The sequence below is a fragment of the Palaemon carinicauda genome, chromosome 7 (assembly GCF_036898095.1).
Source record: "Palaemon carinicauda isolate YSFRI2023 chromosome 7, ASM3689809v2, whole genome shotgun sequence".
NCBI classification, from domain to species: Eukaryota; Metazoa; Arthropoda; class Malacostraca; order Decapoda; family Palaemonidae; genus Palaemon; species Palaemon carinicauda.
The window spans coordinates 158,319,206-158,331,805 of record NC_090731.1 but is presented as its reverse complement, the minus strand read 5'-3'; the positions used below and the strand labels follow the sequence as shown (position 1 = coordinate 158,331,805).

At 35.0% G+C, this 12,600-nt stretch overlaps 1 protein-coding gene and 1 pseudogene across 1 annotated transcript in view; both read right to left on the bottom strand.

The window, feature by feature from the left end:
* DNAlig1 (DNA ligase 1) overlaps nt 1-5,076 on the bottom strand; it is a 58,770-nt gene extending 53,694 nt beyond the window's left edge. Inside the window, exon 1 of the mRNA XM_068377048.1 lies at nt 4,927-5,076. Coding sequence (XP_068233149.1) covers nt 4,927-4,946 — 20 coding nt within the window. The 5' untranslated portion in view covers nt 4,947-5,076. The remainder of the gene's footprint in view (nt 1-4,926) is intronic.
* A 4,012-nt stretch (nt 5,077-9,088) lies between these two features.
* LOC137643699 (uronyl 2-sulfotransferase-like) overlaps nt 9,089-12,600 on the bottom strand; it is an 11,643-nt pseudogene continuing 8,131 nt past the window's right edge.

Genomic DNA, 12,600 nt, shown 5'->3' with positions numbered 1-12,600 from the left:
AAGAACATAAGCGTATCCCAGAACGTCTTGCCGGAAGCACGACAGAGGAATAATTGAGGAGGTGTCAACAAGAAGTACTTGAGTACCTGGCCACAGGTGGCGCTGGTAAGAACACCCCCTTCTAGTATTGTGATAGCTGGCGTATCCCTCCATAGAATTCTGTCGGGCAACAGAGTTGACAGCTACATGATTATCGGGTAAGTTTAATATTGAAAATAACATTTTTCAATATTAATCTTACCCGATAATCATGTAGCTGATTCACACCCAGGGTGGTGGGTGAAAACCAGTGTACATGTTAATCAAGAAGCTAAGTATCCCGTATTTTATTTTATTAGTTATTCAAAAATAACATAAAATAAATAAGTACCTGGTAAGGAAGACGACTTGAACCATTACTCTGCCTTTATTAAGTACGTCTTCCTTACTGAGCGTAGCGGTCCTCTTAGGATGCTGAACGACTCTTAGGTGCTGAAGTATAAAGGGCTGCAACCCATACTAAAGGACCTCATCACAACCTTTAACCTCGGCGCTTCTCAAGAAAGAATTGACCACCCGCCAAATCAACAAGGATGTGGAAGGCTTCTTAGCCGACCGTACAACCCATAAAAAGTATTCAAGAGAAAGGTTAAAAAGGTTATGGGATTATGGGAATGTAGTGGCTGAGCCCCCGCCTACTACTGCATTCGTTGCTACGAATGGTCCCAGGGTGTAGCAGTTCTCGTAAAGAGACTGGACATCTTTGAGATAGAATGATGCGAACACTGACTTGCTTCTCCAATAGGTTGCATCCATAACACTCTGCAGAGAACGGTTCTGTTTGAGGGCCACTGAAGTAGCCACAGCTCTCACTTCATGTGTCCTTACCTTCAGCAAAGCAAGATCTTCTTCCTTCAGATGAGAATGTGCTTCCCTAATCAGGAGCCTGAATAGGTAAGAAACTGAGTTCTTAGACCTTGGAAGAGAAGGCTTCTTGATAGCACACCATAAGGCTTCTGATTGTCCTCGTAAAGGTTATGACCTTTTTTAAGCAAAATTAAGAGAGTCTATACTCTCTTCGACACCAACACTTCCGTCTAAGGGAAGGGTCGGCCATTTAAAAGTGAAAGAGAGTTCATACTCTCTTCGTACCAAAATTAAATAAAAAATTAAATCAAATTAATTCCAAAAACTTGCTAAGCTAATGATATAGCTTCCTGAATAGCGAAGGCTAAACTCTAGAGCAAATACATCACCAAATCGTGAGCAATAACTCCAGAATCAACAGCGTATCCATGTAGGTCTAGCCGGAGGCACGACAGAGGAAAAATTGAGGTGGTGTTGACAAGAAGTATTAGAGTACCTGACCACAGATGGCGCTGTTGTGTACACCCCCACCTGAATAGCGATCGCTGGCGTATCCCGACCGTAGATTTCTGTCGGGCAACAGAGTTGACAGCTACATGATTATCGGGTAAGATTAATATTGAAAAAAGAGAGTTTGGACATACCCCCTGTAAATAGATTGTGTTGTGTAAGTATTTATCCTTTGCCTCCTGTAGATATTAAAACAGGTCTCTCATGGTTCAAAATGCCATTACTACTAATTCAGTCTTTACATATATATAAAAATAAAGACAACAATTGTATCTTAAAAATAAAATGCAAAAAATTAATTTTGATACTAATATCTATGAAGCGTGACTTCTTGACCAAAAAAACTACATTTTTTTCCTCGCCATACCCTGTACCTGCCTTCCTGGAATCACCAAGCATGGATTACCCATAACACGAGGGCTCGATTGTTTTTATCCTCATAGGAACAGTCTACTTAATCATATGCTAATCTTTTGGAGTGCTTATGGTACCACTAGCAGGATCACTCACTAAACACTTCACAAACTTGTGCAAACACTATAACACAGCCACCAACTATTTTTCTATCAAATCCACTTGTTGAATGGGCGAAATTAATGTTTTTGACAGAACACCCAGTCAAAAAAGAATAAAAACAAAAACCAGCCAACTAAATATGCCCATACGATTCATGCATTTGCCATGTAACTATAGCCATTCCATATATGATAGGTATCACATTGGTATAAATTGACCCTTGCACCATCCAGATATTTCAGTGCTCGATGAAGCAGAACTACAGGTTTTTCAGTCAATTCATGTAAGTAGGGGTATAATTTTACACATTTACCATTCACCAATACTTTAATGCACATTGAATTAAAAATGGACATCCTAGTTTACTTAAAATAAGTGAGCTTCAGCCTATGAGGCTGGTGAGTGACACAGCATCCTACCAATTGATTGGGTCAAGGAAGAACAAAGGGGGTTTGAAATTTATTATTGCTGGTGGATTCATCTGTAGAACGTTTGATGCACCATGCAGCCAGTGCTAGTAAAGGTAAGCAGGTGGTAAAATGCTCCAGTAACGACATGCCAACATAGTTAAGGTTACAGGCTGATCTTAGGTTGGGACGTAACTTTTTTTTATTCAATACACAATAGTTTTATAATTTAGTTTTTCCACGATTGGGCTGGCCCACGTCTGTCAATATAAAAACCTTATTGCCAGTACATGGATAAAGATTTACCATGGAATATCAAAGCCAGGAAAGTTTAGATACGCAGGTGCAGATCAGCTCAAAGATATAAAATAGGGAGAGCTAAATACGATTTTGGAAAATTAGAGATATATCCTAACCTAAGCTGGCCACCCATGAATACTGTACTTGAAGTGACATGTCATTACATGAGGTAGGTCTACCACCACTTTGTAACCCCAGCGTTATCTACTGGGATTAGAGGTAAAAAAAACCACATTTCTAAAACCTTTGTATAGCAGTGGCCAGTTCCTCATGCGTTGATTAAAAATGGACATCAACTAAATTTCCCCTCCAACCTAACCTATAAGCCGTATCTTTACCTACTTACCTAACGGGAGGGGGGGGTGTTACCGGCCCCCTTACACTGCCATATCTTAATTTAGACATAATAATACATAAATGTGGCCGCTATCATACATACACCCATATTTTAATAAAATGGAGCGCTTGTAGATTGGCGGACACTGGTAAGCCAATCCACTAATGGTGCATTTGTAGATTTGCGTACGGATTGGCAGACACAGGTAAAAGAAAAGGCTATGTTCACTCCTAAGCTCCTGATAAAATACCCACAAATTAGCTAATATGTCAGCTGGGGGTGTATGTGTGATAACGGCCACCTGTAAGTTTGATTATGGCTAACTTGGAATATGGCAGTGTAAGGGGGGTCGCTATCGCCCCAGTTAGGTAAGTAGGTAAGGACGCGACTTGTAAGTTAGGTTAGTGGGGGAATATTTAGGTCGGTTGACGTCCATTTTTAATCCATAGGGAGGAACTGGCCGCTGATACAAAAAGGCTCCGTCAGCTGTTTCTTAACGGGGGGGGGGGGGGGCTGACATCCACCTGTCATCGCCGTTAGAAATAGTTGGCGGATGCGCGGTATTACCCACTCCAGCCTTGGTTTAGTACGGGAGGATACGACAGGCTAGCCGGTATTTTTGTAGTGAATTACATGGCAATGTAACCTAGGAAAAAAACTACTGTTTCTTATAGAAAAAATTACGATCTCTTCAAAAATGACACTCGTTTCCGTCGCAAATGAATAGTTTCAGAAATATATATACATCTATATCCTACGATAATGGGGGACCCCAGTGGGAACTCGGGGTTTTGGGTGGGGAAAACATACTGGGGAAACGAAATATAATTGTTTTCCTATAGTAAATAACGTGAATTAAGCGAATTTGATGTTCATTTCAATTGGAAACAAACAGATCAACCAATTCGGATAACTTTGAGATGCACGGTGTCACTTCTCTTACGAACGAACGATAACATTGGCAACGTTACCAATAATACACAGTGTTACCAACGATGACGAATGGTACACAGAGTTACCAACGGCACGTTGACATTACTAAAGATAGTACTGATAGATATTTCCATATATTGAATAATTTCTCCATATAAGTTTTATTCACTATATAAAAAGTACAAAAAGGGCACAGAACCTAACAAACCCACCTAACCTAGCCTAGAAGTATGACAGGTCACAAAATAACATTTGATCTACATCGGACGTTGGCAGCACTGGTTACTGTATTTTTTCATGCCACAATCTTTGTAACGGCACCTCCAAAGTTTATCCAGATATACCGTTTTGTATTTTCCTCCGATTATTATAATTTCAAGAAAGTAATGTATAGAGAAGAAAAGGCTTTTTTTACGTTTATATATCGATTCCCCAGTATGTTTTCCCCACCTAAAACCCCGAGTTCCCACTGGGGGTCCCCCATTATCGTAGGATATAGATGTATATATATTTCTGAAACTATTAATTTGCGACGGGAACGAGTGTCATTTTCGAAGAGAGCGTAATTTTTTCTATAAGAAAAAGTAGTTGTTTCCCAAGGTTACATTGCCCTGTAATACACTACAATGAAACCATTAAAACTGCTGGGGTGTACATATGATAGCGGCCACTTATATGTATTATTATGTCTAAGTTAAAATACGGCAGTGTAACGGGGATCGTAGGGGGCGTTAGCGCCCCCCCCCCCCCCCCCGCCACAACCAGGTAAACAGGTAAGGATTGTCCTTGTAGGTTAGGTTAGTTGATGTCCATATTTAATAAGAGCGTGAGGAACTGGCCGCTGATATAAAAAGGCTCCAAACTGCCTTTATACCAGGTAAAACAAGACAGGCACAGCCTGTATACAGTACAACCATAAACAAAAACATACGTCAACTTTACGTAACTTAGGGGTAGTAAAATCACTTACGTACCGATGCTTGCTTACTTTCGTTACATTGCGTAACCTTATTCTAAAACTTCATTCAGACCTTGAAAGTTACGAGAACCAGATCAAGATAATGTCATTATACTTACAAAATTGATTGTTGAACCATTTTGAAAATAATGCGAAGAGGGATAGGAATTTACTCTAACGTTGATTTCCCGCTTCTTCGGAAGGTAAACAAACCACATAGATTTGGCGCGAGTCGCGACTACTAACATCACGTAATACCAGGTCTTCTTCTTCTTACTTTTACTTACTTTTACTTTTAGAGGTTTATTTCTCGCCCTCCATCAAACACTAAAGGTCTGTTCAGGCGGGCCTTGGTGTGTGAAAAAATAATTCCTTTCCAGTTAAAATTTTGCTCTGTATCGTTATCAGTTATTTCGCTAGCATTTGTATTCAGGCTTAATAGTTTTCAGGTCACTATTATAACACTTTCTAAAAAGATAAGTCTTCAGGTTTTTCTTGAAAGCTGCCACATTACTGCCATTCTTGACATCGAGTGGAAGGTCGTTAAAGAGTCTCGGTGCAGCATAACTGAACGTTCTTCCTCCTATTGCATGATTCACACTAATTTCGAATAGTCTATGTGGGTCATCTGCATGTCTAACTCTTACAGCGGCGCTGGTAGCTTCAGGGTAGGGGACCAAGCAATCACGAAGATATTTAGGCTTATCACTTGTAAGTGCTTTGTGAGTCAACAAGCAAATTTTAAATTCAATTCTAGCCTTAACAGGTAACCAATGTAGATCGATCAGTGCAGGAGTTATTCTCTCCCGAAAATTAATGCCTTTTATCAGTCTAGCCGCCCGGTTTTGCACATTTTGAAGCTTCCTTAGTAGTGTATTGGGCAATGTAGTACAGAGAATTGCAATAATCAAGCCTTGATATTACATGACTCATCACTAAAATTTTTGTACTGCCCTCTGTTAAATATTTTCTAATAAATGCTATGTTTCTCAGGTGACAGTTACCAAGGTATTATCCCAACTGATTTCAAGGTTGAAAGGGATAAAAGTAAAGATTAAGAATTGCATTAATAATCTCGTTTATGGGACAGGTAAAAAGTCGATCGAGTGCCCACAAACTTATTTTGTGGATTGAGCAGTTAGGAATCAGGATTAGGAACTAGGACCATTTCTAGATAATATATTTCTTTATTCTTTTATTCACAGAATGTATGCATTTCCAACAATATATTTATTGGATATGAATTTTTTAAATCTTATTATGTTGAGTCTATGCCAGATGGAAGACAAAAAAAAATTGCCTTTTAGTATTTTAGTTTTTATGAATTTTTCTACAATTATATGAATTATCTAAGGTACTTTCTCGTCATTCTTTGAAATATGTTTTTGTCTTATTCTTGAAATATGGTTTCATTGTCATCTACTTTAAGGATAGACGAATCTTATCTCTATTATGATTTATTTTATGTCCTTTGGTTCAACTTTTATATAATTCATAACAAAGTAGTTGTTCTGGTATAAATCACACTTTTTCTAGTACACATGAATTATTGATATCACATTTTACATATATCATACTCTCAGTTATTACCAAAGTATCATAGCAAAGAATAACGCTCCAAGATTTCTTAATTATTTCTAAGAGCATTTTCTTTCTCTGATTTCTTTCAATCAACAAGTATATTGTCCTCATAAACTGTAATGATAAATCTGCGTATCATACTTTATTTCATTTAGCGATTTTCTAATTATGAGCATCAGAGCTCGTTTGTTTAACTTACAGTTTCTTCCTTCACTTCAGTTGTCTATTAATTCCACCTTGATCAGCTCGTTTGCTTTTCTTCTCATATATCCTGGGTTATTTTCTTAAATATATTTATTTTTTCATAATACTAATTATATATGTTAATTAATATAAGCATAATACCATGTTAATCTCCTTCTACTGTATATAGCACTAAAATGTAATTGCTAAAAAAAAAATTTACATGCATATTTATGATCCAATAAGATGACTTTTGAGAATCCAATTCAGTTTTAAAAAAATTTATAAAATTCAAAGCCTAGAATAACACAAAAAATCGTAACATAACTACTTGCATCACCAACTCATTACCAGATTTTCAGCAATTAGCTTGGACAATGTTTGGCATTCCGTTCCGAAATCAAATCTATAATAGTTATCCATAAACTGGTTTTCTCTCTTTTCAGAGTTGTACTTTAAAGAAAACGTATATGGTTACTAAATTTTCTTATAAACTGTGCTAATTACCCGTTACTTGAAAACTATTCATATATAGTGTAAATATTATAACACTGAAGGAAATTTACGTTGATTGCTTATCTTATTAATACTATAATTTCATAACGACTTTATTGAATAACTTTTTTAAACATATATGTATGCGATTTTTGTATTTTGTATGCGTATATGTGTTGCATACGATATTCCTTATCGGGTAGTTGAATCAGTAGAACTTCAAAAGTTCAAACTCGCAGCAAATGTTTTTACGTTGAAATGATGAAAATTTCAGTCTGTTTTGACACCTTAGCATATTCCATAATTTTCATTTGGGTGGAATTTAGTCATAAAATGATACCATGAAAAACGATGTCAGTTTTTCAAATGTGCTAAACAGGACGCTTGAAAGTATTTAGTTTTTTTTTTTTTCAGTGATATTTAAGCTTGATAAATTAAGGTGATCTTCAAGCCCTATTGAATCTAAACTAGAGGAAATATTCTACGTATGCCATGGTCTGTTAACATTGCAATTAGTTATTCATTCAACATGATTAATCGTGAGGTTTCTATATTCAAACTTTAGAAAAAATAGATAACCACAGTTTTATAGCTAATGGGAAATAAGCTATTGGTCTCATCTCAAACGATCTCAGACTTCTCTTGGCTGGCATCACATAAGGCAGTGTTCTGATATCTTTATTTTTATTATTTCTAGTGATACGATAGTTTGGTTTAGAATACATAACAATAGATCCTATGTTTCTTGTATCTATTTTTTCTTGCATATGAAAAACAAATGTAGCAGTAATTCTACAAGATTTCCATGCTCTTTGAATAGGCTAGAGCTGAGCTATATCAAAATTTATATTATAGTTCAAATGATCTCCTACCATGCTCCTGTTCTATGATATTCATCATCATCATCATCTGCTCCTACTCATATTTAAGCAAAGGGCCTCGGTTAGATTTCGCCATACGTCTCTATCTAAAGTTTTTAATTCATCACTTCTCCATTCATCATCATCTAGTTCGGCCTTCATAGTCCTCAACCATGCAGGCTTTGGTCTTCCAACTCTTTATTTAGATAATAATATCTAATGATTTTGAATATCAAATATAAAATTTTTTGCATTCTCAAGATTTATAAGGAAGAGGATGGCCAGTCTTAAAAAATCGGGAGAATAAAGTTTGATTTATGTCTATCTATCGATCTATTCATTTACGTTTGATAATGGTTGAACGAGTATATCTTTTATGAGGATGAGTAGAAACAAGAATTAGTTTACTTACTTTACTCTAAAGGCTGTTTTTCTGGTCCTAGACTGCAGGGAAACCCTATTCTATACAGGGCCGTAACAGTCGTTTTATAGTATATATTCCAAGGCATTCAGCCTTATACACCGCCTATTGCTTGTTTATTGTCAAATCAAAATTATCAAAGCTCTAAACAAACAAGACATTAAATGCGTGATTATGAATAATTGCAAATATAAAGTGAAGCGACCCGTTTGAGAGCGCTGAGATGGAACTGTCTAAAGGTATTCATGCAGACTTACCAATGTTTTCTTCTTAACGTTAATCAATTTTTATATCGGGTCGCCGTTTTGGATGAGTCGCCTTCATCGATTTATGGTCTGTGCTAAGTTTTAGTCAATACCTTTCCATGGCAAATCTTCCCTTACACAATCACACCATCTCTTTCCTGGTCTGCCTCTCTTCATCCTACCCCGACCCTCCATCTCCATCGTATGAAAACAATTTTTCACAATTCACTAAAGAACAACAGAGGGTTAAGCACCCTAGAACCATATTTGATATGAAAACTTTATGATTCTTCTCACCAGGAAGCCAAGTGTTTCCCATAGGATGGCAGCAACGAATTGTTGGTTTTAATGATAAGATAAATAGTGCTTATGGAAAACAAGCACTTTACAGCTAACAAGCTTGTTATCCAAATGAGGGTAGAGATGTTACGACCGTTATTCTGTATATTTAATTTCTTTATTTTTTACACATCAGTCTAGTTATTATACATCATACATATAGTTTAAAATGAATGACAGTAATGAATGTACTGCACACTACAGTTTATTCTGTTTATTTAATGTCTTCATTTTTTACACATCAGTCTAGTTATTGTACAATATACATATAGTTTAAAATGAATGGCAGTAATGAATGTACTGCACACTGCAGTACATCAAAGCAACTTTTAATAGGTGTCCTTACATTTATACTTTCATCTTAATCACATTGTAACACATTCCTTCCAAACACGGGTAAACATTTTGGCCTTGTGGAAGAAAATAACTTTGGTATAGTTTATTCTTGTATTCTTAGCAGATAGCATTCAAGAAAGTGAAGAAAATGAATGTATACATGATGCACGTTCACGTGAAATCATAACAGATGTGTCTAAGAAACATTTCTTCTTCTTCTTCCCCACCGTTATCCGTACATTAAGGGGTCGGTTGCCTTATGCGCCCTCTCCAATACCTTCGATCAAAGGCACCCTCTTCCATCAAACCTCCTCTCTCCATATCATCCTTCACCTTATCTCACCATCTGATTCTCTGTTATCCCTACATTAAGGGGTCGGTTGCCTTATGTGCCCTCTCCAATACCTTCGATCAAAAGCATCCTATTCCACCAAACCTCTTCTCTCCATGTCATCCTTCACCTTATCTCGCCATCTTATAAACATCTGTATGAAATGGTAAATATACAAAACACAAAAGAGCTTTCTGGGATCAGAATATTGATGATGTGGATACTTGAATTGAAAAACAGAAAGTCATATTTTACTAATCATTCGTTAGCATAAAGATTAGGGAAAAAATCACACAGGAATTTTTCAACATCTTAGATAATCAATCACGAAGTTTGGCAGTTTCCTCTTAATATCAATTGACGTTAAACAGTTCAGTTTCTTATACTTTATACTATAAAGGCTACTTTTTTGTTCCTATACAGCAGGGGAACCACACCCTCTACAGGACATCCACAGTCACTATATCATGTTCGTCCAAAGACATTCAATATTCAACTATAGTTTCAACTTTAATTAAACCCGAACCTCGAGTTCGAGGTCCTCCTCAGGTTCCCATCACTTGAAGGTACTGTAGATTGAGCCTCTGCCTGACGAAGTTATAGAAATCGTATTCGGCTGTGAGGTTTCGCTTCAACAGATCCTCCACGTACTTCGAAGTATTGGGTCGATGTCTGTTCTTGTTGTGGTGAGGAGCTGGAAGAGGAGGAGAAGAGGATAGTGATTACTCATCCTTCTTGCAAATTATAAATAGTTTTCCATTACCTTTTTTTTATTAAGGTCCAATAACTCGATAACTTTCTCCGATTATCAAATTTTTTCGGTGATATTTCTGCATTGATATTCACCAAGATTATATATATATATACGTATATATATACATATATATATATATATATATATTATATATATATATATATATATATATATATATATATATATATATATATATATATATATATAAATATACACATACAATTTTCCGTGTATTTATGATAAATAAAATAACCCACAATGTACGAAAAATGAAATTTATTTAGCTTTCGAAAGGACCATCTCTCTTCCTCTTCAAAAAAAAAAAAAAAAAAAAAAACTTTTCTGCAGAGAAAGGGAGATAGTCCCTTCGAAAGCTAAATAAATTTAATTTTTTATACATTATGGGTTATTTTATATATATGTATATATATATATATATATATATATATATATATATATATATATATATATATATATATATATACACACATTATATATATATATATATATATATATATATATATATATATATATATATATACATTTATATGTATATATATATATATATATATATATATATATATATATATATATATATATATATATATATATATATATATATATATATATAAAGTTCTACCTAACATTGGGATCGAACCATAGTCTCTTCAGATAAAAGGCAAGATAGCTATCAGGCATGATTGATAGCTAGTACTTTGCCTTTCATTTGAAGAGACTTAGGTTCGATCCCAATGTTAGGTATAACACACACACACACACACACACACACACACACACACATATATATATATATATATATATATATATATATATATATATATATATATATATATATATATATGTATATATATATATATATATATATGTGTGTGTGTGTGTGTGTGTGTGTATGTGTGTGTGTGTATAAATGATATAAATTTGCTGATCACTGTGTAACTTTGTAATTGCGAAAGAGCAAACAGCTTTCTCTTCCTTTGTCTTCTCAGACCTTTATGTTTGCAAGTGACAAAATGAATTCGCTTTCAGCCGAGTCTGTGAGAGAGAGAGAGAGAGAGAGAGAGAGGAGAGAGAGAGAGAGAGAGAGAGAGAGACCTTCCCGATTGCGTGAGTTATTCTGTTGTTTAAAAGAAAATGCATCTAAACCTCAGGAATGTAAGAATATAAACTAGAATTTCCTGCTTTGTTATCAGAATTAACATTTATGGAATTTAGAAAAAACTTTTATAAGCGAGATTGTCAATTTGATTAAAAAATCATCTTTTTCTTTATGAATTCGTTGAAAGGTAAATTAAGATTAATTCCATGTTCTTTTTCCTAACAATAATTGATTTTATTTAACATTTCAAATTTTACTTTTATGAGAAATAACACTTCTCGCTCAAATTATTATTATTATTATTATTATTATTATTATTATTATTATTATTATTATTATTATTATTATAAGCCGAAGGGCCACCATATAGACAACAGTCAATCACAGAGAAGAAATTAATTAATGAATGAAATATTAAAAGAGAAATACATAAATGAATATTAAGATAAATAAAACGATAGTTCGATAGATAATGAATAAACTATGAAAAGAGATTTGTGTAAACTTGGTCAATAAACAAACAATTATACCAATTTTAAACATCTAAAGTTCCATCACCTCAACAAATTGATCAGAAAGATCATTCCACAATCTGCCACACACATAACTAGAGGGGCACTCAGTAGAGAGCATGCTTTCGCCAACCCAAGCAGTCCTATTTTGCTCTCAACTCATTGCATCCTCGTGTATTTCGGTGTATTTTCTTCATAATCTAATGAAGTTGTTCTTGAGTCATATCCCACATGTCCACCAAGTTTTGCTGAAATTGGTTCAGTAGTTTTTGCGTAATGTTTTTCACAAACAAAAATTAACTAAAACAATATTTGCCATTTACCTAACATAGCGTATATTTTCAAAGTACTGCTGCGTACTTGCACTTTGATATACTTTATCCAAAATGTTACAGGTTCATCCATGGATCATACCCAACATGACTACAAAGTTTGGTAAAAATCGGTAAATTAGTTTTTGTGAAAAGTTGTTCACAAACAAATAAATATACGAAGAAGGGGTGAATACTCACCCTTTGGCGAATGCAACAAGACTTTAATTATACTACGTAGTATTGAGGCGAGACCGTTCAGATGAGAACACCTTCAAGGCTGCTGATCCTTCTTACCTGAGAGATCA